At 46.9% G+C, this 27,214-nt stretch overlaps 1 protein-coding gene across 6 annotated transcripts in view; it reads left to right on the top strand.

Annotated features, from left to right (window-relative positions):
• Positions 1 to 130: 130 nt before the first annotated feature.
• The window catches only part of mrtfba (myocardin related transcription factor Ba), a 36,425-nt gene continuing 9,341 nt past the window's right edge, over positions 131 to 27,214 (top strand). The window contains exons 1-14 of one of the 6 annotated variants that reach the window (XM_080835754.1): positions 131 to 265; positions 3,944 to 3,979; positions 6,413 to 6,488; positions 10,822 to 11,075; positions 18,396 to 18,461; positions 19,629 to 19,684; positions 20,279 to 20,354; positions 20,724 to 20,885; positions 21,542 to 21,693; positions 22,080 to 22,229; positions 22,461 to 22,711; positions 23,980 to 24,151; positions 24,451 to 25,323; positions 26,100 to 26,228. In XM_080835754.1, coding sequence (XP_080691880.1) covers positions 10,940 to 11,075; positions 18,396 to 18,461; positions 19,629 to 19,684; positions 20,279 to 20,354; positions 20,724 to 20,885; positions 21,542 to 21,693; positions 22,080 to 22,229; positions 22,461 to 22,711; positions 23,980 to 24,151; positions 24,451 to 25,323; positions 26,100 to 26,228 — 2,223 coding nt within the window. In that variant the 5' untranslated portion in view covers positions 131 to 265; positions 3,944 to 3,979; positions 6,413 to 6,488; positions 10,822 to 10,939. Of the gene's footprint in view, positions 266 to 3,943; positions 3,980 to 6,412; positions 6,489 to 6,631; positions 6,688 to 9,299; positions 9,419 to 10,821; positions 11,076 to 12,586; positions 15,680 to 18,395; positions 18,462 to 19,628; positions 19,685 to 20,278; positions 20,355 to 20,723; positions 20,886 to 21,541; positions 21,694 to 22,079; positions 22,230 to 22,460; positions 22,712 to 23,979; positions 24,152 to 24,450; positions 25,324 to 26,099; positions 26,229 to 27,214 lie in introns of those variants that run through there. The other 5 variants (XM_080835753.1, XM_080835758.1, XM_080835755.1 and 2 more) reach the window with 5 other exon arrangements.

Here is a 27,214-nt window from a genome sequence, read left to right on the forward strand (position 1 = left end):
TGAATGCTCTTTACTCCCATTTGTTTGTAAACTTCTGTACTCACACTTGCGCCCCCCTCAGGTAATCCTGAAAATGAAGTGTGGAGTGAAAAGCTCCCGATTGCGTCACTGGGGGCAGACGAACAGCAGCGGCCATTTTATTCCGCGTAAAACTTCAGCACTAAACAAAAAAAGGAAATTGAGTCCTGTTTATGTAATAGTCAAAGCTGGACCATTAAGCCAACGACTACGCTGATGTGGCCATTTACAACCACAAAGGCTAAAGGTAAGGCTGCTCATAGGTGGGGGAAAAAAGCTATTTGTTTCATCTGGCTTTGCTGTCTAGCAGTTTGCTGACATTAGAGACATCCGTCGCTCATGCAGTACTGTATAGTGCATGTAGGATGTGTGGGCTTGCCAGCCAGTTAGCTGCCAAGCTAACATTACAGGGCAGACAGTGGTGTCCAGCCTTATTAACGTTCAACAGTTTCTTTGAAAATCAGTGATGTCAGTCATGCCGAGTTTTTGGGTTATCGGCAGTCAAATTGTCATTCCCTAATAGTAAAGGCAACACATGTTACATACATTTTGGGAAAATACTAAGCCATTAAGATATAACGTTAACTTGGCTAGCAAGCTAGCCATATTCTTAGTTGGCTGGAATTGTTGTTTATCTTTCCAGACTCCCCTGCCACTCGTGTATATAACAATACGATTGTCACACAGGACAGTCCCAAATTGTATTCACAAGGGCTAACAGAAGAACAACCGTGATCGTAGCCTACATTCATTATTTTTATAACCAAAGCGCCGCACTGTGTCCTGTCAATAACAATGTATGGAAATGTCAACCATTGCGGCACTGAGAACTGATTGACACCCAGGGACATTTCTAAGCCTCATTAATTTTGAAAATGAAGACTATTCTATTCTTTGACATGCGGCATCTCGAATCACTTGCGCATGCCTATCAATATTATCTAGTGTCCCAAAATTACACATTGTACATTCTGTGAAGGTTATTTGTGGTGTACCGCTGTTAGGATCTAGCGTTTATTCGTGAGCTCAAAACTGTCTGCGATTGTCTTCCTCTGAAGCTGATGAATGTCATTAGGTGCCTCCTGTGACACCACATAACCTGAAATCAGACATCTGATAGATATAAAAGTAGCAACGAAACACAACGATACATCAATGGTGCACGGAGAGACGGATGAAAGTGGCACTTTGTAGATCAGACAGTACGTGAGTCATTCACAGGTGTGCCAGTTCACCTTACAGCCCAGACACCTACTCAGCTGCTGTCTCCAGCTAGATGTTTGTTAAACAAGGACCTTAGCATGTCATGGCAACAGATGTGATAGATGCTGTCTAATCTCGAAAAAGAGTTTGTGTTTCGAGTGTAATGTTAAATTAATCACACAGTCGCCCGCAACCTTTTGTGGGGCAGACTACAGAAGAGAGCTGTGGTTGGCATTCAATAAAACATGTTTTTCAACAAGCTTTTGTTCCCAAGCAGTGATTTGGGGAGGCATGACATTCCAGTGCTCTGTCCCATGAGATTCGGTGACAAATTTCTCAGAAGTGACATCAGCACATGGTTTGGTGGGCCGACTCTCTCAGCTCCTCAGTCTTAACTTGCGGAAGAGAATCGAGGGCTGAATGATTTGGTTATTTAGACACATATCGGTATATGCATATCACCAGCACACCACACCCCTGTTTGTTAATTCTTTCATAACCTGGCATCATCCAGCGGTATGTTCACCCAGCAAGAATGTTTTCAGTGAGGCCTATTCATGTTGTTTTTGTGATTGTTTGGTCATGAATGTCATATTTATGCTTTCTGTGATTTGTATGCTTTCATCTGTTAAATGTCCTGTGATTTTAAATGCCGGATAAAGGTCTGTTTGGTTCAGCTATTTCAAACACATCACCGTTAATAGGCGTATTATAAACTCATTTTTCTTCAGAAGCAATCTGGGGAAACATTTCTTCTGGTGTCACTGCCTTGTAAGATTGAGGGGATTTTTCAGCCTTTGCCAGATCTTGATTTTGGCTTAACGAGCTAGTTTTGCTTTGATGAGATCATCTTCCAAGTTCTCTCGAAGCGCTCACAGGAACCAAAACAGAGAGCTTGTGGTCAGCAAAGCAGAACCTCTTGCCAGAACCTTCACTCTTGTGGCTGCCTTTTGCATTTCTGTTGAACAGGCTTTCATTAACTCGTTACAAGTGCTTCTTATTTTGGTCGACAGCCTTGGCTCTAATGTGGCTCAGTCTTGAAACAGGCGGACTGTTCCGAGTTGGCCAGGAAATGCACTCAGCCTGATAGCCCTGGTCTCAAAGGGGGAATGTCGTTGCAGACCAGGGAGAGTGCTGTACTCCTCAACACTGACCAGGATGTGGGTTCAAGGGGTCTTATCTCCGGAAAGAGTGGTCGTTATTTTGGGACATTTTGTTCACGTTAGTCGGACAGGAGTCAGCTGTGGCTAGTGCGATTGAAATTCTCTTGACCACTGGCCCAGTGGCTTCACTTTAAACCTGCCTTCGGGTATCCACAATTAGGATGCAGCTCTGATATTCAGCCTTTTTTTTTTTTACAGTACCTCTTACAATGTACAGTGTTCAATTTCTATTCAAAAATACACAATGTGTGCCGTACATTGTAAGTTTATGTACACTGTGACGCTTTGCTTAAGTTTCTGTCTTGTTTGATTGTGTGTTCATGTGAGTTAACAACATCCCTTGAGTATGAAAACAAACAGGAGCAGCGTCCAGTCCAGCTCTTTGGTGCAGACAAAGGCTTGTGTGTTATGGTGGAGGAGTAGGCTAGTCTCTGTGGGTTACTAGAGGCCCAGTCTATGATAAAGAGAGGTGTGACTGATTGAGTGAGTGTGTGTGTGTGTGTGTGTGTGTGTGTGTGTGTGTTTTTATAGTCCTCCTGGTTATTCCGACACACTCACTTGTGCCAACAGGCTATTTTAAGACCAGCGCTGACGCCTCCCTGCTTTGTAGTGTTGAGGAAGAGGAGGCCTGGGCATTCGTGTGTGAGTTTGTTTGTTTGCTGCCGCTGTTTGATATGATCCATTTGAAGTGGACCATCTTGTTGATTGAGGATGCAGAGATGCGACTCCCCCAGGTCTTTGCACATGTGTTTCCTGCCTTTAAGCAGCTACACTGAGGCTTCCTCCTAAAGGTTAAGCCTACCGTCGCTCCGCTTAACTTGAGCTATCGCACAGCATGACATAAACCACACCATATGCCTCTCTCTGAAGGCTGTGTGTGTGTGTGTGTGTGTGTGTGTGTGTGTGTGTGTGTGTGTGTGTGTGTGTGTGTGTGTGTGTGTGTGTGTGTGTGTGTGTGTGTGTGCGTGTGCTGGACTGATAACATTGTCAAGAGAAAAAAATAGCTAATGATTCAACTCTTGTGCTGACAGCTTTCTGTTATCCTCAGTGTATAGGTCTGTTTGGTCTGCAATCATGATCAACGCATGCACCGGTTAATATGTAACTGCCACCTTGCTTGGAATGCGATCACATCCATAAAAGGTTAACTCTCAAATCACGACCTGAACCTTGCTATCGGTCCACACCATTTAGTTTTCTGTTTCAACCCACGCAGGTCCCACCTATAGTCTGTCCTGTTTGATACACATATGGCAGCAATTGGTCCCTGTTCGTGGCAGAACAAGCCCAGAGACCTGGCAGGTGGCCACGACCCACTGATAGTTCACAGTGGGGCTTGATGTTTACCAGAGAGTGTTTAGTCATGGTTCAGGTGTAGCCCCGTGCCATCGTGTCCTCAGGAGACGGCGCACAAGCGTGGCGAGCTCTGCTTTTTCTTTTGTGCACTGTGATGTCTGCGAGGTGAAAGGGGACGTTGTGTTTTGTTGGTGAATAGAAACAGCTGGAGCCGTGGGCCAGAGCCGTCATTAACCTTCATATCTGCTTCATCTGCTCCTCAGGACTTTCCAGGAATGAAAGACTTCTTGAAATGAAAGGTCTGGAGACCAACTTTCTTGTGTTTTAATGCATGAAACAAACAAAACAGCAGTTTTATGTCTCTGTTATTTTTTTAACTTATGACAGAACAATCAAGTGATAGACTAAACCCAGCACTCTCTGGGAAGTGCAAGTCTGAATGGTAATGATTTAGCCCCTTTTTACTGTTTTCCTAAAAAAAATTGGCTCCATAATAGTGCTTTAAATAAATGGATGGGTAATAGCCAATACAGGCTCTTTTGTTGGCACTAGCCACAGGTTTATGAAATCAACATACAGTTGACTATATCACAGTGTTCTACCTCATCAATGATTTAAATAATGCTCATGAGAGTTAGGAGTTTGTGAGATGGCAATGAGTTAGAGTGCCGTAATATAACGACTATTAAGACTATATAATATAAAGACTAGAAAGGTGTGGTATCAATGGTCATTCATTGAGTTAGAGAGACACTTGGACAAAGTGTATGTTACAAGGGACAAAAACAGTCCATTATTGAGTTAGAATGCTACCGGCAACTTGGGACCCAAAAAGCTCTGAAAATAGGGCCCAGGTTGAAAAATCCCAACGTTTTTCTTTACCTTTTTTTTTGTTGTTACTAATTTCTGCATCATATAGTAAGATATATTTGCCAAAGAAAAACTAAAAAAATGTCAGTAAGAATGTTAAAACAAGGCTTTCCTTCAAGTGTTATACATGCCCAAAAATAAATCTAACCAATCTAAAAAGAATAAATACTACTCAAAGTGAAAACTAACAAAAAAGGACTCATGATGCCTAATAGTATGACTAATATGCCTTGTATTATTGGACACACCATGTTTTCACCAGCTATGCTGATAAACCTATCAATATGAATGATTAGAACTCACAATTAACTTCTATTTCCTTGGCTAATGTCTAAAAACTGGCTAGTGGCTTCGACCAAAAAATGAACCTGCCTCTGTAAGGCTAATACTGTCTTCAGCACTTTGGTCAACATGAGTTTTTTTTTTTAAGGGTAAGCATGTTAACTAGATTAGCTCACTGTAGCCTACCTTATCATTTGTTGTTTGACAGAATCTTGTGTGATGTTGATGTGTGATTTTCAGGCACCTGTGAAACTTTCGACAGCCGGGGAAATAGTAGCCTAGACATGTGTTTACTTCTCTTGGGAGTCATGACAGGGGAGACTTGCTGCACAACTTTCCTATGTTGTTACCACTGACGATGATGCTAGCTGAAAACGAATGCCAATATCATTCAATATAAGGCGTTTTACAGCGTGGCACCCCTATGTGCACTTGTCCTTCAAGCAAGTTAACGTGATTTAACCTGTTGTGGACAATCAGACAAGTGCTAAGTTAGAACCACGTCACGTCATGATGTTAGTAGGCAAATATCAGCTTGCTGAAGGAAATTTGTCCTTCTGGGGTATGGTCCCAACTGGCAAAATAGTCGTAAATTCAAAAGTTTAGAGGCCCTGTCAATCATTCTGTTATTCATAGTGGCAGTGGAAAACAGAAGGGTGAAAAAATCATCTTCCGTCTCAGATGACGCAGGATATCGAAACGATAAGCGAGGTTATCACTTTCCATTACAACACAAAGAAAGTTCTCCAGTTATGCAGTGTTTTAGACCATCACTCTTCACTCTTATCAGCACCTTCCTGATGCATTTGTAATGAGGAACCTTGACTGCTCTTCTACATGATAACATGTTGATCCTGACAGATATGCTTTATCACTCCGTGTACTGCCTGCTCATTATGATCGTTTCAGTTATTACCAAAACAGTGTAGGATAATTCTTGGCCAGCATTACACTATGTCACTGGGCTATGTCATTAAATTAGCAAACCCAGTAGGGGCAGTATAAATTCTGTCTGGAGGGAGACTGTGAACCTTTCAACAGGAGTGCATTCTAAAACTAGCTAAGTTAATTAAAAGGTTGCCCATTAATATTTAATTGCCTATTCAAAAGGATGGCCCCAAGCTGTCCATAGCTCTCGCCATTAGGGCTCTGGGTCGCGCTCAGAGAGCCTCGCCATCCTCCGAAGGAGCGTGAGATGCTATCGGCCCCTGCTCACCTTTGAAAAAATGTGACTCTTCTCAACGCGCATCTGCAGCCTCTGTCGCCAGAGAAACCGCACACGGTTGCCATAGCAACCCCTTTAAGCCTTTCATGACACTCACGCTCTCTCACACAAACACACACACACACACACACACACACACTCAAGTAGCGCTTTGAGGTCTGCTGTTGAGAGCCGCACCATTTCGATTCCCCACATCAATCCTCCTGCACAGGTACACGTTTGCCACAAGTTTATCTGAGTTCACCCTCTTCATTGCCTTGGGCGAATGCTGTACTGCACTGTGAACTGTGAACGAACAGGCTCGTTTTCATTTTCATCCTAATTGAAATTCCTCTCTCTCTCTATCTCTCCACAGGTTGGTCTCCATGGCTTAAAGAGTGAATACAAAGTCTTATCACCCTCCGTCTCTTCTTCCACTTCCCAGCATTAAGGTAAGCAAGTAGTTTGTCGATGATGTCAATGGGGAAACATTTCTGATCACAGACTGACAGTTGAACAGGGCCTACTCGCTCAGTAGAGTAATCTGAAGGAAAATTGTATTTTATTTTGTGTGTAAGCTGATAAGCTCAACAAAGAGTGAATACAAAGTCTTATCACCCTCCGTCTCTTCTTCCACTTCCCAGCATTAAGGTAAGCAAGTAGTTTGTCGATGATGTCAATGGGGAAACATTTCTGATCACAGACTGACAGTTGAACAGGGCCTACTCGCTCAGTAGAGTAATCTGAAGGAAAATTGTATTTTATTTTGTGTGTAAGCTGATAAGCTCAACAAAATGAAGTTGAATTCTGCCTCTATCCATGTTGTTGTGACATTTTATTAGGAGAGAAGTTTAAACGGTGACGTCTTTAGTAAGACTGAACAGGATGTCAGTGGAATTCTGGACGTTTAATAAAAGGTGAACGCCTTAGAGATGCTCTCTCTCCGGAAGGTTCCTTACCCCCTGCACTTAGCCAGGTATCATGCCAGCTCAAGCTTTCATCTTCTGCTCTCTAGGCGGCTTTACTACAGAGTCTTAATTTAGACGAGTGTCGCTGCCAATTCATTCACATCTAGACCGAAGTTGAATCTGGCTGAATGTTGAGATGTAATGAGAGGCCATCAGCTGCTGTCTTGACACATTGTAGTATGCTGTTGTGAGGTTGCGCCGCAGGCTGTGAAGTTTCCCTGACGTGTTCTCACGCCAGCGGACACATCCTCTTGTCCATTGCAAGCCTTTAATAGCTCACCAGTTGGTAGCGTTGTCCTTCTGCTGTTAGTCAGCACAGTTGTGTGGGGGAAAAACGTTTGTAAAAAATCTAGAAAAGAAAAAAAGCTTATCAAAGAGATTGCCAGCCACATGTAATACGTTTTGGTTTTGAACTCGGCCAATTGAACTTGAAGGAAGGATATTTAAACTTCAAATGACGACAAATGTAAAACTATTAGCTAGAAACACAGGAATGAAATCCCCTGAAATGAACCCAAAATGAGCCACACAGTGCAGGAGCTCTAGTGTGCTCTTATATATAGGCCTAGTGTTGAGACCAGAAACCAGTGAGGCGTTCCAGCTGAAGAGCGGACTGCTCTGATACCGGCTCGTGTCTGTGTGTTAATTGCCATAAAAGCGGCTGTATTTTTCTAACTTTGGGCTCTTTTTGAAGAGCGTGATGTGTGAGAGCGGTGCTTGGAACAGCAGCGGCCTGGAGATGAAGTGGGCTTTAATTTAATTTCTGCCCTGTTTTGACTGGCTCTTCATGTCATCTGCTCCTCATGGCTCGGCGTACTGCTGGATTGATAGCAGTTAGCCTTTGGCTGTATCCTAACCCCTGTGTTTTTCCCCCCTCAGCTCCTTGACGGGGGCAGGAGTTTCTCATAATAAAAATATTATGCCCTTTGGGTCTTTGGCCGTCCTGATATAAAGTGATTAAAAATATCACAGTGTTGGGTATTTGTTTTGTTATGGATGTGTAATCATGACCGTTATGGTTTTGAGGCCACGGCTATCTGTTGGCGTGTTGAATTTCGCTAGAGGCCTAGATTCCTGGAACCTTTATTAAATTAGTGCACCGTGCTCTAAAATATCAGTGTTATACCTCAGCTTTGTGTTGACAATTGGAGATAAGCTGTGTGCCACACATCCCTCTTTAGATTATTAATATTTGAGTACTTTCCTGTCTGAAGGGATCCTGCTGTACATTCGACAAATAACGATAGTGGTGAGTGTTTGCGCGCGTTTGGCCATTGGTCTTGGAGCGGATATGAAACCGATACTGGAGTGTTGTGGCAGACTGGATTTTGAAGTGAACCGAGGCAGGCACACACAGGATCCTGCCTCGGGAGTGCTTGCACAAGTTTATTTGTGGAGGTGGCAGCTGTGTCTCTAAGCAACTGTGGCTGTCAAGGACAAGTAATGGAGTCGCATTCTCAGTATTGTGTGTGTGTGTATCTGTGTGTGTGTATGTTTGTGATAGCTGGGCATGCAGCCCTACAAATATAAACAAACAAGAAGGCAGCCCCAGACCAGGAGCTGTGCTGGCAACGACAGTGAGAGATGATCGTGCCCTCAGTGGCCTCATCTCTGCAGAACAACTGTTTTGAGAATAGCACTTTATCTAAACAAGAAGGGAACGGAATTAACCTGGTGCTAAAGGCATCACATACACGAGCACAGGGACCATCAGTCAATCCTAGGCACAGACAAACCTCCTAACAGGGGAGTGAAGAAGATGACTACTGTTATTTTCATTCTGTGGCGTTGCCGCGCATTTGTTTTCACTGCCTCTCCCGTGCAGGTCGGCGCGACCGCAGCTAGTAATTATTGTCGATGCAACCAGTTTCCGTCTGTCGACATATCCTTGTTTCACGTCCCGATTACGTCAGTGACCACAGCATTTTTCGAACCGTAGTTATTTTTTAGCCCCAATGCATATTTCACGTTTGAATCCCAACCTCCCCCTTTGCTTTCCCAGACTCTGTAGAGTTGATGGAAGCTCAGCTGACTGTCACAGGGGCCTGGTGGAGTGGGTGGTTAGTCTGTGAACATCTGGAGTCCTCTGCGAGCAGCTCTGTGTTATTATTATAGCAGAGGAAATTTATGATTTCAATTAAAAGTGTGTCCGTGGATGTGCTTGTATGTGTGATGGAAAGGGAGGCAGGATGTGTGTGTGTGTGTGTGTGTGTGATAGAGAGAGATAGAAATGGAAAAGGAGGCTATTTGTGTGTGTTCACTTAGGGGGGTGGGGTCCAGATTCCCTTTGAAGGTTGAACCTTGTGGCTCCCCTGAAGATGGAGGAAATGGCTAGTGGTTGCCCATCCCACTGAGTCCTGGAGACTGCAGGACAGGCAGGGGGAAGGAGCGATGATAAAAGAGAGCGCTTGGCAGTAGGTTTGGCCCAGAGTCTGAGCAGTTTCATCCAACACACACAAAAGCACAAATCCCCACAGACACATACATACACGTAAAAGCACAAACACACACACACACCCACAGACACCACACACACACACACACACACACACACACACACACAGACAGACACATGTGCGCAGAGAGATGGCTAGACTTCCCTTCAGCGATGCGGGCTTGCCCCACCCAAACAGAAACAAATCATGTTGCAGAGCATAATTAATGTCAGGGTTTAATTAGGCCTGAGATCCTGGGCTGCCTCTTTCTCTCTCATTTCCAGTGAAAGGGAACACACAGACAGCAATCACACGGTGTTCATTATTGTTATTTGTGTTCTGATGTTGGCTGACGTTCAGCGCAGATCATTAATACGACTCTACCAGAACCCAAGTTGACTTAATCCAAATACCTCTCTCTGTCTTGATCTATCTGCCTGTGTATCGAGTTTGTCTCCAGCTCTCTCTCTCATTTGAACTACGATGGTTTAACCGGGTAGCTTGACCATTTTTGTCATATCAATGGCATGAATGATGATATTTTTTTTTAATAAATTCTCTTGCTTTTAGTGAAGACTTATAATGGTTCACATAGGCTCACATAATAGATAGAGGAGACTGGGAGTAGTTTGCTAAATTAAAAAACGGACTCATTTGATCGCCACCCGAGATGTCTGGATGGAGAGCTTCTCTATACCAAGTGCTCCGTCATAGTGAGCAATGCATGTGGTTCATAGGGATTCAATCAAGGCAATCCATCTTTTTCGCCATTCCGAGTGCTGTTATGATTCCATGGTGAAAGCGGTACTTGCGCACCCACGTTTCCAAATGTTAAGCCTCACCGCAATGATGTAAACTTGAGATAATTATACGTTTGGAAAACACTGGGTCCGTTGTGCACGAGGTGGTTATGATTATTGGTTGACATTTCTTTGTGGATGCATAACTGTGTCGATTGTACTGTTGATGCCTCTTGGCTCTTTACACCAACTGTTGCGCTACAGTGATGGAGCTATAACTGTGTAGATCCCCACAAACCAGTAGCAGAAACATCTAATAAAAAGAGTGTATGAGAATCCCAGACGTTCCACTTCCTGCTTGGCGGAGAACCGTATAGTTTTCAGCAGGCTCAACCGTTTACAGTAAATCTGGTTAACCATTCTCTCAGCGTTTGTTAATATTAAATTACAGCTCGGTGCTGGATTGACCATGCCTAATGTTGTGGAATTGTAGCGGAAAGTTTATCCCCGGTCCTTCACAAACGTGAGACCAAACAGACTCAGTCAGGTGCCTGAAAAGCCTCTGAATGAAAGTGAATATCCAGGCCTCCCCCTCCTGTGGTGCTGACCCTCCTCAACTTCTTCTCCATCTCTCTTTCCTAGGGACCCACGTTGAGGATCCCGCCCAGACCGACCCACTGCCACCCCCTCCCCCCCTTCCACTGCTCCACTCCTGCCTGCTGGTCGCCAGGGCGTCCCCCCCTGACCCCTCGGTAAGGAGATGGAGGCCCGGGGGGACTCTGGGCTGCAGGGGCTGCTGGCGCCCAGCCCGCAGAGCGAGGCGGTGGCCCACGAGCTGGAGGAGCTGACCCTGCAGCCCAAGAACAACCTGCTTCCTCTCAACGAGCGCAAGAACGGTAAGCACCACCTCCACTTCCACCTCCACCCTTCTGCCTGGACTTTCAAGCAAGGTGTCATTTTTTTTGTTTCCTACTGCTTAGCCTCAAACCCACCACTAGCTGTGTCCTTAGTCCTTGAGCCCGTGTCCTCTTTTTTCTCATTTCTGCTTTTTTCTCATGACTGCAACATCAAAATTGCTACGTGTTGTGACAAGCCTCACTTGTTCAGGTCCTTCTTTTCTTTAGTGAGGGACTGCCATTTTTTTCCCCTCAGCTCATCCTACCTGAGTTGGTGTACTCTGGCTGAGGTTCAGTAAGCATGAAAAACTGTGAGCATCACCCTGCACTGCCCTGCTAACACACTCCCCCTTTGCTTTTTTTCGTTGACTCAGCAGTTCTTTTGTTTTCTTCTGTCCTCCTTGTTTCCTGATGTGGCCAGTCGGGTGGATGATGTATGTGTCTCACGGAGTCGCCTGGAAGGCTAATATCGGTGTGTTTTTGTTGAGTGGATGAATGAGACAGCTGGGACACAAAGCATTGGGTTACACCCATTGTCCTTCTGAATCATCACTTTTAACTAGAGATGGTATATGGATTTGGGTTTCAATGGAAAGTTCAAAAATACTTTCCTTCTTCTTCTATAGGTCTTTACCCACTGTTGCCTGAGACCTCGTTGTCTCTCCTATTTCTATGGTGCAAGTAGAGCATCCCACCTGGGCGCATAGTATTTCATGTTCTGTGTGGGCTGCTTTGTTTGTGCTTCATATTTGTTGCGTTGTGTAAGCAGTGGCTTATTAGCCTGAGGTTGCAGAGTGTGCTGCTAGCATGTGTGCTAACCATTAGTCAGGCGCTGGTGGTGTTTTTGGCAGCATGATTCGACTCACTGTGACGGATGACTCTACCCACAGATGGGCAGTGATTTCGCTTTAAAGACTGATTTGGAATGGCCAATCTTTGCCAGTTGTTAATCATCGACCCGAATGGTATGTTTTTAAACGCTCAACTCTTTGGATGCTTTTTCCTGTTGGAGCGCAAGCGGCGGTTATTAGCCAGATGTGCTGTTGTTGTTGCAGCAGCGCTCCCCTTGGTAGGAGGAGCCACAGATGTTAAGTTTTCAATAGCTGATACGTTGGCTGAGGAGTGGGGGCAGGGTCAGGGGCACGAACCAGTGTGTCAGTGACTTCGGAGATCTCACAGATTTTGGCCTCAGATTGTTATCCGTTCCTGTTTGGGCTGTTTTTCCCACTCCAATTTTCCCTCCTTCCTCTCAAACCCAACCCCACCCCTCCACCTCCCACCGTTTTTTCGGCAATTCTAGCATCTAGTTTCGGGGAGGAGCAACACGTGAGTTCCCACCACACTGCCAGTACGGGGGCCTCTCCCTAGGGCTGCCGTCTGGGGCTCTGAGTGACATGTGAAGGGTCAAGGGGCCCCGGAGCCTGGGGAGCCCAGCCGAGGCTCCCGGAGGGGGGCGCTGGGGGTCGGGGGGATATTTCGGGGGGGGGGGGGGGGACAGGCAGACAGTCCGAGGCGAGTTGGCAATGGCCCACTATGCCCGGCACGCCGACATGCGAAATCCCACGGATCTGCGAAAAATCAACAGGCCAGCGGCCCCAGAGAAATGGCTGCTCACTGAATGACTCAGAAGGAGAGAGAGAGAGAGGGAGAGAGAGAGAGAGAGAGAGAGAGAGAGAGAGAGAGAGAGAGAGAGAGAGAGAGAGAGAGAGAGAGAGAGAGAGAGAGAGCTAGAACAAGAGCATGTCGTAATTTTTGCTCGTAAATAATCCATACATGCGTCACCAATTGCTGTTTTGATTTTGGCGTTTTGGCTAAGAGGCATGCTTTCACAGACCATGTGATTCAGTTTCTGCTTAATTTAAACAAGCTCTGTACTTTAGGGGGCAGGTTTGTGAGGGCCTGAAAACGGTTGTCATTATATCGTAATATTTTCCTTTTAGTCGGCTTGTTTTTTGTATTGATTTCAGTGTGAGTGCAGAATTCTAGGGGGAAATCTTTGGACAGAATGTGAGCCTGATGGAGAGGAAAAGTATAAAAGTAAGGGATACGTGAGTAATAGGATGAATGTCGAGTGTAGACGACTAGATGATCTATGGCTGGTTGTGTTAGCGTGGGCTATCTGCTCATTCATAACTATAAGCAACTGGGGGAAGGAGCCACGTTCTTCCTCACAACTGCGTTGTTTCAGTGATGTCACGTAGCGGTATCACAACATGGCTCGCTCTATGACTTTGCTGAGCTATGAATTGTACTTTAAATCCAATCAACGCTGTCGCTCCTATGCCAAGAACCCTGTTTGAAGCAACAGAGTGCTGCTTCTCACGCTATTCAGGGACTATGAAGTGTATTTTTAGATCACTATATACACCAGATGCTTGGTGATGTCAGTCTGCACTATAACATTCCTTCGGCCCCTCAATGGAGATCTATATTCAGCCTCCCAAAATCCCAAACGGTTCATTGCAGACTTTTATTTTTGCTTTTTTTTAGGTCCCTGAAGCAGCCCTTATTAGCAAACCTCACAATAGGTTTCTGTTTACAACGCATAGTAGGAGAGAAAACATGAGTGCAGTGGAAAGTCAGCTTGAGAAAAATTAATTTGAAGGTCCACATTTATATCTAAGCAATTTATATCTAATCAATTTATATCTTATCAATTTATATCGTCAATAATTCAGAAACTCATAACCTTATTATTTTATAAGTGGCCATTCATTTCCTACAGACTACAGTCATATTCTTGCGATGTGTCTGTGATGAGTCAGGGCCCACTGTGTTTTTCAAAGCAACGTCGATCATGTTGTCACCTACCACCTCAAGCTGTGGAGGTCATGTGCTGAGAGTCTTTTAAACAGTGATCGTGACATCAAAACAGACGAAAACATGAGAAAAACAGAAAAACGTATTCACACAAACATTTATACATTTCACATTCTTTACCTAGGTGGTCTCCAGATGTTACAAGTGCTTTGAAAGAACTCTGCTTAAGTTCATCCAACAGTACCAGTACCTTGATCAACTAATTATCATGACCCTCTTTTAAAGACTTTGACCTTTACCTAATGGTCATACATCCATTTGATCGCTCTTGAAAATGCCACCACCTCATTAGCCTCTGCACACTGGTAGATGACCTTGACTTTGCATGACGTATTTGAATTCTAGTTAGTCAATAGTAAAATAACGGCATTGCAAAATATTTGGTTGCAAGAAGTTCAGTGTTAGGAGGTGGTGTTGCAACAGCAGGTTGAGGTGAGGATGACGCACAAGTCTTGGAGCGATGTCACATTCATTCCCTGACCTCAGCACGGGGTCACTGAGGCCGAGTCACCCAGGGGGATAGCCAAACCCCCAGCAGACCGGAAGCTCTCATACCCCACCCAGACAGTACACACACTCACACACTCACACACTATCTCTGTCTCGGTCTCTACACCCTCACTCTGTCCCTCTCTCTTTCTCTACACCCTCTCTGTCTCTGTCTCTCCTCCCCCTCTCTCTGTCTCTGTCTCTCTCTCCCCCCCCCCCCCTCTCTCTCTGTCTCTGTCGCTGTCTCCCTTTCTCTCTCTCTCTCCACCCTCTCTCTGTCTCTCCTCTCTCTCTCATGAACACACATATACTCACCCACTCACTCTTACTCACTCATATGCAAACACACACTCACACAGGCATAGATACACCAATGCAGTTTGACCCGCTCGACTGGACAGGGGCTCAGGTCACTGTGTCACCGGCTGGAAACTTTTCCGCCCTCTCCCCAGTGTCATCAGGCATGACTGCCCCCACACCCACCCATGGTTATATTCTTTGTTGTCGTTTTCAGTGGTGTAGATTTCTTTGGAATTGGGTGATAAGTTCTTCCGGCCAGAACTGTTTTGAGTGGTTTGCATTCCGTCATAAAGTGTCTGTCTTTAACTTACAGTGCAAAAATACGATCATCACTTTACATTTCACAGACTAGGCTAAATGTAAACGTTTGCTTCTTTGCTGTCCTGCCATAGAAGTATTTTCATGACTTTTTTCATAGTTTTGTGAGACTTTGTTTGAATGAGGTTTGATCAAATCTTAAAGTAAAATCAAAAAGTACAAATGTCTCTTAGGGAGAACACATATATGATTGCTTTTAAGATTCCTTTTATTTGTTTTGTGGAACTGGCTGTGTAAACTGATCTTCACAAGCAAGGCTTTTTTTTGGTGTCTGTGCTGTGGTTTGCACTGTGCTTGGGAAGGTAAGGGTTAATGTTGCTGTGCTGTGTCTGTGTGTGTGAATACTCCCTGCATTCTCCTCCTCCTCCTACTAGAGGGAAGTACTCACAACTTTGTTAGCAACCTCTCCCAGCGAGAGAGAGAGAGAGAGGGAGAAAGGGAAAGAGAGAGAGAGGGAGGGAGAAAGGGAAAGAGAAAAGACAGAGCATGGAGGAGGCTGTGGTTTAGTTAAGGCACACCACGGAATGAGCTCCATCCAGGCCCCTTCTCTGCGTGGATGTGTGGTGGTGAGTGGAGGCTGAGTCGCAGCATCCAGACCCAGCACCGTGGCCCCTGGAGAAGCATGGCCTGTCTAGGAGTGGAGACGCGTCCGATTTGCAGAACCGCTTGCCCATCAGGTGCCTTTACTGACCACTGAGAGCTGTGTTGGGGTTGGGATGCTGTTTTTTGAGTTCCTTCTTGACGTCCTGATTTTGTCGTAATGGGAAAGTGCTCAGACTGTATTTGTCAGACAGTTCATTGGTTTGGTTTGGTTTACGCTGCTTTACCTGTTGGTGACTGTACATCTGCTTGCTGTTCTTGGAAGTGTGTGTGTGTGTGTGTGTGTGTGTGTGTGTGTGTGTGTGTGTGTGTGTGTGTGTGTGTGTGTGTGTGTGAGAGAGTGCGTGCGTGCGTGCGTGTGTGCAGACACACTCAAAGCATGCCGCTTTGATACCAGTAAATCCTCCCAGCCTTCCTATTGTTGTGCATCTGCTCTGACATTCTCATCTGAAAACTGTCCGTTTCTCTCGGCCAATGATTAACCATAAGGAAACGTCCACAGCAGACCAAACAGGAAGCGGCTGGTGATTGTTCCCAGCTTTCTTAGTGTGGGGACTCACTGGAAGTCCAACCACATCTTGGATGAGTCAGCCCTGCTTAGCATTGGCAGATCCACCCTGGAGGGGTGATCATGCAACCAGACAGTTCTATCTGATAGCTGTCTCATCTGTTGCTTGATATCAAAGGGAGGTGAGATTGTAGACCAACTCACTTATGCTCCAACAAGAGGGGTCCTCACAGTTTCATTTCAGAAATCTTGAGGTGTCTTCGAAGGTCTTCGAAGGTCTGTGTGTGTCCTCAAGATTTCAGTTAGATTTGGAGGGTAAGATGTGGCACCCTTTTTGAAATATTTCTAACTTGAATATTGATATGGTTGAAGATTTACGAACGAAAAGAAAAAGGATTCATTGTACTTACTTTGTTGAATGCCTCTGTTTGCTTAAGTATGAATATGGAAGGCTAGCCCTGACTTCTGTTTTGTGGGTGTGAGAGGTAGCCCAAGTTGAGGAGTAAGTTTAGCTGTGTTGTTTACAACATTCTGTCAGAATGCTGCCACTCTTGACTGGGTTGAATTCAGTGACGTGATTTAAGTGTATAGCCAAAGAAGGCACATCACAGATGCTTGGCAGTCGAGTAATGTTTTTGGCAAACTAATCTCTAAGATCTTTTTTTTTTTTTGCCGTTTTAGCACTTAATAGGTCTGTCAACAAACCATAATTATTTTTGCAGAAGTTGGCAGAGTTTGGCAGTCTGCATCCAAGTCCAAAAACATCATGGCAGACATGAATTCTCACTGTCATACCACTTCATGTCAGCCAGGCTAATCTTGGCTCATCTATTTTGCGACCGAGAAGATTGGACTTTCCCTGTGTGGGTTCAGCGTCTGCAGTGATGGCTGATCAGTGGAATTTGAGGGCACTTCTAACTAGGACCTTATAACTCGAAAGCATTTCCGGTATAAACATGTAACATTTTAACCAGCTTACAGTGCACACGATTCAGTTTGGATATAAAAACTGCTTTGCGTTCAGCTGAAGTGAATTGAGTGGGCAGCTGGGTGATTTGTTGGAATGGCCTTGCGCTTTGAAACAGGAGTTCCTTATGGCCTTGTGGGCCTCCTCTTGCTCCCCTACCATTAAATCCTCTGACCCTTGGCTGACGTCATTAGCTCCAGGCAGACCGAGAGGCCAAGAAGTGATGGCCGGTGGTTTGGCCACTCTCAGCCACGTTCGTGGGCTCTCTCGTGGAGGCTGTTCAAACATTTTCAGCAGCAGTTACATAGTCCACCAGGGGAAATGTTTTCCAAGAGGACGTTTTTTTTACGCAAGCAAAGGGACCTATAAAAGGAACACTTAGCTGGGTAAATCCGTGTCGACAGATTTTAGAAAAACATTCTGGACTGACCATCTTGGAATTGCATCATACTTATAGTATATGTAAATAATGTTGTTTTACACAACAACTAGCGTGCAAAATGTTTTGCTTGATATGGAGTTGATTTCCCATAGACTGACCCAGCTGCCTTTTAAAAACCAACCCAAACATTGCAAAACAGCGGTCCAGTGCATACCATTATACTAATTATACAGAAACATGGATTACCTCACACTGGTAATCCACTGGTTTTGGCAGAAACCTCCCAGTGCCTATCATTTAACCGACATATGGAATGGACCCTTCACTGGGATACTGTTGAGCTGGTCATAAATGAGAGGCAGTCATTTCTATGGGCGACAGGAGTAATTGTTTGTTCAAATGGGTGTTACGTAATGTGGCCTTGTCAGAGAGGAAGTGTGGGGGGTTTCTAAAGTGAGTCCAGCCTTTGTGTGTGTGTGTGTGTGTGTGTGTGTGTGTGTGTGCGTATGGTGTGTGCAAGTATGTGCCTTGCTTAAAAAAAAAAGAGCATGCATACGTGTGAGTGTGTTCACAAGATCACATCCTGTGTGGAGATCATTGGGCAATTGTTTAACACTGAGGAAACTCATCCCATTCTCTGTTTCCCATCCCATCCCATCCTCTCCCTCCCTCTCTCTCTCTTCCTCTCTCTCTCCCATCCTATCCTCTCTCTCCCCCCCTCTCCTTACGATCCTATCCTCTCTCTCCCCCTATTTCTCTCTCCCTCTCTCTATCCCATCCTATCCTCTCTCTCTCCCCCTCTCTCTCATTCTCTCTCTCCCTCTCTCTATCCCATCCTATCCTCTCTCTCTCCCCCTCTCTCTCATTCTCTCTCTCTGTCTCTCTCCCTCTCTCTCTCCATCCTCTCCTCTCTCTCTCCCCCTCTCTCTCTCTCAGTGCTCCAGTTGAGGCTCCAGCAGAGACGCACGCGGGAGCAGCTCGTAGACCAGGGCATCATGCCACGTGAGTACCAGCAGCGCTCCTCTGCCAGTGTGTGGAGCGCAGCTCAGCTCAGCTCCAGCTTCACGCCAGTGGATTTCAGTTATGCTTCATGCAAAAGACATTAGCCCTTATTTGGCCCGTACTCTTTCGCTACAAGAAACTGACACTGTTATTTTTCTATAAGGACTATAGGATAACTCCTTCATTTCATCCACTGATGGAACTCAGAGTTACTCAACTTTAACTTTCTGTTCTGTTGGTCCAGTAATGGTCATTAGGATACTATTATATGCAAACATGGTCATTAGTATACTATTATATGCAAAAATGGTCATTACTATACTATTATATGTATACATGGTCATTAGGATACTTTTATATGTATACATGGTCATTAGGATACTTTTATATGGCTGGCTGTTATTGTGTTGCCACAGTAAATCTATCTAAATCTTTGACACCCCCTAAGGTGAAGAATAAGTACTCCCCAGTTCTTATTACTTTGTGCTCGTAAACAAAGTCTGTGGCATTATCACGCTACGGCCAAAGCCTAAGTTAACACAAGCTGGCCAAGGGGGTGCTGCAACAACCTGAGTTGTCCAAAAGTATTCAACTAAAGTCATGGAGGTCATTGCCAGCTTAAGCTAGAGAGAATGTGTTTCTGTGTGTGTGTGTGGGGGGGGGGGGGCTTGTATGCTTGCGTGTGTGTCTGTGTGTGTATTGTGTGTTTCCTCGCGAAGGTGCGTATGTCTTGCTGGCAGCTCTGTGAGTGTCTGGAGTAAGGAATCGGTGCGGAGTGGGCAGGAGACTGCTCCCATCTGTCTTCATTATGAAGTGGAAACTGAGCCCGTGGAGAGATTGCGTAGATAGAGCTTAAGTCACTCAAGCAGCGGCCTCACTCACACGTCACAGTAGTAACAGTAGCCCCTCTCTACTCCTCTTGGAGTAATCCCAGAAATACTTCTCCCCAGCGCCTCTGCCTGTCTGCCGTGTGTGTGCATGTCAGCTTCTGTTTGTGTGTGTGTGTGTGTGTGTGTGTGTGTGTGTGTGTGTGTGTGTGTGTGTGTGTGTGTGTGTGTGTGTGTGTGTGTGTGTGTGTGTGTGTGTGTGTGTGTGTGTGTGTGTGTGTGTGAGGGAGACCAAGTATTATGACTGTGTGTGAAATTCAAAATGTATCTCTCCTTGCAGCCCTGAAGAGCCCCGCAGCGTTTCACGAACAGATCCGCAGCCTGGAGAGAGCCAGGGTAAGAGCCAGCCACCTAGCCTCATCCCCATCCCCGTCCCCAGCCTCTCTCCCTCCCATCTGGGCCTCCGTCAGCAGCATATCCCCACTAAACCTCAGTAGATCACGAAAAGATCCAGGGCTTGGGCCTGTAATGTGACGCATATGGATCACAGTGATGGGCAGTGATGATCAGCAGTGTTGTCCCAGCTCCTACGAATGTGTTTATGGTTTGCCGGGCTTTAATGTGCGTCTGTATAGGGTCCTCTAAAGGACCCATAGGCTTCCTCCATCCCTTTATGTGTGTCTGTGTAGGGTTCTCTGAAGGCCACATATGCCCCCTCCATGCCTTTTCTCAATGGATTATCTGTTGAATGGAGCATTATGGGTTTAGTGAGGGGCTGATCCTGTGTGTGTTTGAAGCCTTCATTCGCTTATCGTGTAATTTGCCAAGCTTTCATGTCCGTCTTTGAAGGTTTGCTCCTTGTAGAGAAACCCCCCCTCCTTCTCTACCACCTCCCTTTTTTGAATGGTGTGTTGTTGAATGGAGAGGTTTGGGCCTTTGATGTGTGAGTGTATGACCGTTCACCCCTGATTAACACATCTTCTCCCGCAGACGGAAAATTTCCTGAAGCACAAGATCCGCAGTCGGCCCCAGAGGTCGGAGCTGGTGCGCATGCACATCCTGCAGGGTGAGGTTCTCCTCTCCGCGCGCTGGACGTCTGGGTTCGATCTCGGCCTAGGGGACTCGAGCCCCTTTAGTGCAGGCAAATGAAGACAAATGCATCTGGTCCCGAAAGACCAATAAATAACCACAGCACTTTAACAGAAAGCCAACCGTTATTAATTCTGTAATTGTCCTGTGTTTTGTTCTGTCTTATTTGATTAATGGGAAAGCCAGTGGTAGGAAAGCCAACCAAATATTTACTGAATTACGCCTTTCATTAAGATGCTTTGGTCCAGTTTTCAGACGGCCTAACCTAACCTCCCTTATTCTTTTCTATGTATATAAGTTGGGATTGTTTTTCTGTGCGCTGATTGGTCGGTCCCCCTCCCCTCAGAGACGCACGCTGAGCCCTCCCTGCAGGCCACGCAGCTGAAACTCAAGCGGGCGCGTCTGGCAGACGACCTCAACGAGAAGCTCGCCCAGCGGCCCGGACCCTTGGAGTTGGTGGAGAAAAACATCCTGCCTGTGGATTCCACCCTCAAAGACGCCATCGTCGGTAATAGTCGTGCTTGACACAGTCCACAATCCAGCAGGTCCGATAACGATGGGAGGGAGTGGATGTGGGCCTTCGGGGTATTAAACCTGCAGCTTAACATCACAGCCTCAGAGCCGGGATCGTTAATATGGCAGTCAGAGTGCATACTTAACCATAGTGATGGCACTTTGTCACAGGCCCCCCCCCCTTAAATAGATGTGAGATTAATCTGGGGGTTTGGACAGAAATATTTGTCTGCCTTCATGTGCTGTGGGCTTTGGCCTTCAGGTGCAGAGCAGCTCTTGTCACTTCCCTGATAAGAGGAGTATTTATGGCGCTCTGCCACAGGACAGTGACAGGAGGAATTCAGCAAATACTGTAGATCAGAGAGGACAGAATGCTTGTCAGCTGGATGAAAAAATGTGTTCTTGGTGTCAGCCGAGTATGAAAAATGTGCCTATAGCTGGATGATTCATTAACACTTTCAGTTACACACACACATCAAACAAACAGTTATACCCACTCAGACTCACAGGCACACACGCGCACACACACACACACACACACACACACACATACACACACACACACACATGCGCTTCTAAAACAAACATTCAGAGCCGTCCAGTTACAATCTCACCATTACCTTTCTCCACCCCACCCCATTGATCCCCCAGAGACGCTGGAAGCGTTCGACGAGGACAGCTGGGATGCCCTTTCCCCGGAGCAGCCGGCCAGCCAGGACTCCCAGAGCTCGGCAGCTTCCCCCGGGGACGCCCGGCCACCGGAGACACCCTCTCCTCTACCTTTCACATCTATCACATTACAGGTGCACAACGCAACCACGCAACAGCCCACTGATCACTGCAGGTAGACTGCAGCACATCTAAACCATACCAGTCAGAACCAGAGTAGCCAGAGTTAACCATAGTTGCCACAGCCAGACAATACCAACGTCAGCTCAGTACAGACACTTGACCACAGCCAGACAGTATGTGACCACACCGCACCACATGTGAAACACACATCAGGAGGACCGATCGTACACACACAACACACACTGCTGTGCCTGTGTGCCATAATACAAAGATCGGAATCCCCGGTATGATAATGAAGTCCACCTGGAGAGATGAGTCATGGTATTCAGCACCACATCTGAAGCTGGCTCCATCTGAAGGGTCTGTGAACGTCTCGTCTGCTTTCTTTTTCTGACAGCCGAGTCCCCCGGTTCCCCAGGCTGTGCCAGACTTCCTCAAGCCCTTCCCCAACAGTGAGAAGCAGCTCCCGACTCCCCCCCCAGCAGTCGCCATCCCCCAGCCAATCAGCCCTGCTGCCCCGACAAAGCCTGCGCCCATGCTGGTCAAGGTGAGTCTACTACATCACAGAACCCCCCGCCCCCCCACACACACACAAACACACACCCATACTAGGTGCCATCTGGAACAGTAAACTCCATCCATACTACTTTGAGAATCTCTTTTACCACAAACACCTCACTCGCCCATCTTCTCATTCTCTCTGTCACTCCCCGCCTCCCCCCCCCCCTCTCTTCCTCTCTCTTTTCCTTCTGTCTTTCTCTCTTTTTCCTCACCACAGCAAAGCCAGCCCAAGATGCCAGGGGACAAGAGCCGCAGCAAGAAGAGCAAGGAGGCCAAGCCGCGCGTCAAGAAGCTCAAGTACCACCAGTACATTCCCCCGGACCAGAAGCAGGAGCCCAGTGAGGAGCCCATGGACTCGGCCTACGCCCGGCTCCTCCAGCAGCAGCAGCTCTTCCTGCAGCTGCAGATCATCAGCCAGCAGCAGCAGCAGCACTACAACTACCAGGCCATCCTGCCCGCGCCCCTGAAGTACGTCACACCGTCTACGCTGCACACAGCTAGCGCAAGCATTACGGAGCAGATGTGGTTGAACTATGCAAAGAGCGATTGAGAGAGAGGAGAACAATAATAGTGAATAATTCAGAGGTCTACCTAGTTTATTCAGTTGTCTCTGTTCATAGCCACTTTCAGTGCCATGAAAAGGTTTGTAATGGTGAATCTTGTTTTGTACAATACAGAATGGACCTTATTGATGTAAAGATATGAGTTTAGAGTTTAGTCTAGCACACAATAACCACACACCAGCGAATGAAGTGTATTTGAGTTGCATGACGCTGATGACCAGGAATGGGGCTATTGTATGCTTGGAGTTCTGTTTGACCACATGCAGTCGTCTGAAGGGAGCTTCAGTATGGAGCAGCAGAAACCACATCCATAGACCCAGATGACTAAGCATAGGCCCACAAGGATCCATTGCATAATGTATATGCTGATTTTTAAGGTCTGGGCCAGTTCATCAGTTAGGCTCTATCTGCTTTGAATGCTATCTGACCTCAAGCTGAGCAATAGGCATTTTGGCGCCATGTTTGTTACCAGATGTATAAAGGTTATGAATGTTATTCCAGCAGCAAAAAGGCTTGAAACAAATGTTGTTTTTTCCAATTGCCCACAGGACAATTACCTAGTTTCCAATAACAAGTCCGGTTCGGGCATATCAATTAATTGACGGATGTGGGGGAGGGTCCAGTTTCCTGTTCCGCTTGTTATACGGAGGCGGCACATGTGGTGGATTTATTTGGACTCCAGTTCTGGTTCTGCCTGGGCATTGTTTGAGCGTTTTAAGCGTTTGTTTATTGAATGAAAGAGGGACAAAGAAAGAGAGAGGGAGGGAGAGAAGCAGAACAGAACAGTGAGCGGAAGAGTTGTTTCCTCCGGTGCTTAATAATAACCCCCCCCCTTTTCTTTCCCTCGCTCCATCACTCCTGCCTTCCCTTTATGCCTTTTTCTCCATTCCTCCTTCCTTCCCCCTTCCTTCACCCCTAACTTTACTCTGCCCATCCCCCACCTGTTCCCTTCTCTCAACCAACCATCCCTCCCTCCTTATTTCCATCTCCATTTCCTTCTTTACTTCCTCTTCTGTCTTTACCTTACTTCCTCATATCTCCCCATGTCTTACCTCCATCTCTCTCTCTCCTTTTTCCACTTTTATTTCTCTAAATGTTTTCCTCTCTCTCTCTCTTTCCCTCTCTCCTTCTTTCCACTTTTCTTCCTCCGTCTCTCTCTCCCTCTCTCCACAGGCCGGTGGTGGAAGGCCAGCCTCTGAACAGCACCAACAGTCTGCCCACCTCCATCGTCGTGTCGCTGCCCGCTGCTGCCCCTGCCGCGCCCACGACGCCCCCCGCCAAGCCCAACAACACTGCCAGCAACCGCAAGGTGGGCACGCTGCCTGCCAACCTGGAGGAGATGAAGGTGAGCAGTGATTAGTTGCAGTTAACATTGGGACTGGGTAGAGTGGTAAGGGGAAAGTATACATCGCATCTGAAGTTATAAGCCTGCAGTCACTTATTATGTATCTTTTGAGGTCAAACTTGATTTTTTTTTTCTCTTGCTTTGATTTTGTTTTCGTTCTTTGTCAAGTCTTTTCAAAAGACCAAGAAGCTCAACGACAAGAGTTTTGTCCCAAACTGTCTATGTTTGTGTCCATATTTTCCCAAAGCTTAGTGCGCAGTTGTGTGATCTTGAGCGATAACGGGTCGTTGTTTTCCCAGGTGGCTGAGCTGAAGATGGAGCTGAAGCTGCGTGGCCTCCCCGTGTCTGGCACCAAAACCGACCTCATGGAGCGCCTCAGGCCCTACCAGGACAGCCCTGCAGCCCCTGTGCCAGCCAGCACAACACCCCACCAGCTCTCCACCACCACCTCCACCTCCAGCACACCCATGGAGGTTTCCATCTCGTTGGCCTCTTTATCTCCCAGCCAACAGCCTCCTGTGGTGGAGAACATGACTGCCTCACCCCCTGTCTCCCCCATGCCCACAGACCCCACCAAGGAAGACGCAGGAAGGGTCCTGGAGAGTCACAGGGAGGCCTTGATGGCCATGCTCAACGGGCCCCGGTTGCCCGAGGAGCGCGATCGGCAGCTCCACGAGAAGGAGCGCCAGATCAAGGAGCTCCTGCGCAAGCTGGAGCACGAGCAGCGCCTGGTGGAGGAGCTGAAGATGCAGCTGGAGGTGGAGAAGAGGAGCGGCATCAGTAGCACCAACCAGGCGATGGTGTCGTCGCCTCCACCCACGCCTCCTACACTACCCTTGACGGTCTGCGAAAGCAGCCCCCGCAGCCCCGTGTTTGCCGTGTCCCCGGTAAAGACTGAGCACCGGGCCCTCCCGAACTGCACCATTGGGGTGCAGGGCTCTCCCCAGCTGGTGAAGCTGGAGGAGGCTCATGCGGCCCAGGTGAACCGTGCTGCCGCACCGCTGCTACCCCAGTTCCTCATCAGCCACGCAGGCATGCCTCAGGTGCTGACCCATCCCCAGACCACCATCATCACCACCCAGCACGCCGGGACGCCCATCGTGCTGCCCGTCTCCCTGCCCAACAACACGGGCACCATCCAGCTGCCCGCCGTCACCAGTGTCAAACTACAGGTGCCATATTACCCATCCTCCACTCTTTCCAGCAGCCAATACAGCAGATTAGTAATTAGTATTAGTATTTATTTAATATATTTCAAACATTTCCAATTCAATATTTGAATAGTTATTATAAATCCTGCACTCTTAATCTATTAGCTCCTCTATCCATTGAAACACTTTGCTAAGAGACAGTAGCCACTCTAGATTTCAACAAATAACCTTTATAACAGTATTATTATTGCACAAAATGGCTGCTGTGGTTCAGTAGTCCCAGCCCTTCCCTTAAGTACAAAAATGTTTCCTTTGACTGTTGCAGCCCTTCCCTGGCACACCTGACCATTTGGCTTGGGATTATTTGGACAAGGTGTGTCTGTGTGAGGCTGCAGCAGATGGGAGGACATGTTGGTGCTCCCTAAGGAACTGAACTGAAACAGTGGGGAACTCCTAAATGGTTCTGAAAGGACTGGGTCGATGGGACATGAGCTTGTTGGCAAGTTCTGATCCTAATGGATGGTTCCATTAGTGTCTTTGGACTTAAGTACATGTGCCGATAGTGTGTACACTGCTTTACTGTAAAGGACTGAAGACTGAGAGGAATTGATATTCTGGGACGAGCCATCGCAATGCCATCGCAATTTGGAATTAAGCTTCTGCTCCACTAAGAATGATTTGAAGTACACTTTTGAAGCTATGCCATTTCACAGATGATCATGAAATGGCATAGAAGCGATTTTCTAGTTGACATTATTTTCTGTTTGACGTCTGTTCTTTTCTCCCCTCTGTCCCAGCCTGTCCTCCATGCAACGGTCTCGCCCCAATCCCCCGGCCTGATCCAGGCCCCGGTGCCCCAGCTCCGGCCCGGCAAACCCGTGAGCCCCTTAGCTCAGCAGCTCCCCAGCCACAACCACTTAGTACAGGTCAGTCGGTTTCCCACACACTAACCATCCATCACTCGGGTGACACAGATATGTTTCTAAGACTTCTTCTCCCTCCTTATTCATTTAGTTATTTTTCGTTGTTGTGAAGGGATGATAAATCCTACGCTGGTTCACTCCTCGCAGATGTTTATTTAAATGTTTTTTTATTGTCGACCAAATAAATCTATCCTGCCTTGTTTCTGAAGGTCCATAGCTATGCTGTGCCGTCAGAAGTCCATCCAGCCCATATTTTTCAGAGAGATAAGCCTGTGACACATTTTTCCACGCGCGCACACACACACACTCTTTCACCCATCCACACACAAATGGGAGTGATTGAAGAAGTCTGGATATCGAATGTCCTCGAGGAATCCGAGTAACAAACGTAGATCATTGTCTGGGAGGCTGATCAAAGCATGCCAGCGAAAGCCTTATTGGGTTACTCTGGGATCATCTTGTCATGTGATCTGGTCATGTGACGCTATCCATCATGGCAGTGTTCTGGTCTCGCCTCAGTGCCCTTACTTTCCCTCAACTACAAAACAGTACTTTTGATTGACAGCCCACAAACCCTATCTATATCATTGGCTTGTACAGTTTAACAGCATACATCAGATGCTTCAGTCTGGTGTAATTGTAGCTTTGTCACTGGCTCCATGTGACAGCCATTCTGGAGCCCCATACCTCCAGGCTAGCAGGCGAGTGGGCAGTATCACAGGACAGGTGAGGGGAGGAGGGCTGAAAAGGATCCAGGTGTTGGCTGCCGTCTGGGGCCTGAGGATCCTGGCACAGGGCCGAGGAGGGGAGCTGGCTGCAGGCCCACAGGAACCCAAGCTCAGGGGGGTGGGGTGGAGGGGAAAGCGATGAGCCGATAGCACTCTCACTGAAAGATGGCAGCCCCGAGCGTTGGAGCCCTGCCAGCCACCCGGTCCTACCCAGCCTGCCCTCACCTCGCCTGACCCAGGCCACACTCACACTGGCCCACA

Source organism: Sprattus sprattus (genome assembly GCF_963457725.1).
Source record: "Sprattus sprattus genome assembly, chromosome: 3".
Lineage (NCBI taxonomy): Eukaryota > Metazoa > Chordata > Actinopteri > Clupeiformes > Clupeidae > Sprattus > Sprattus sprattus.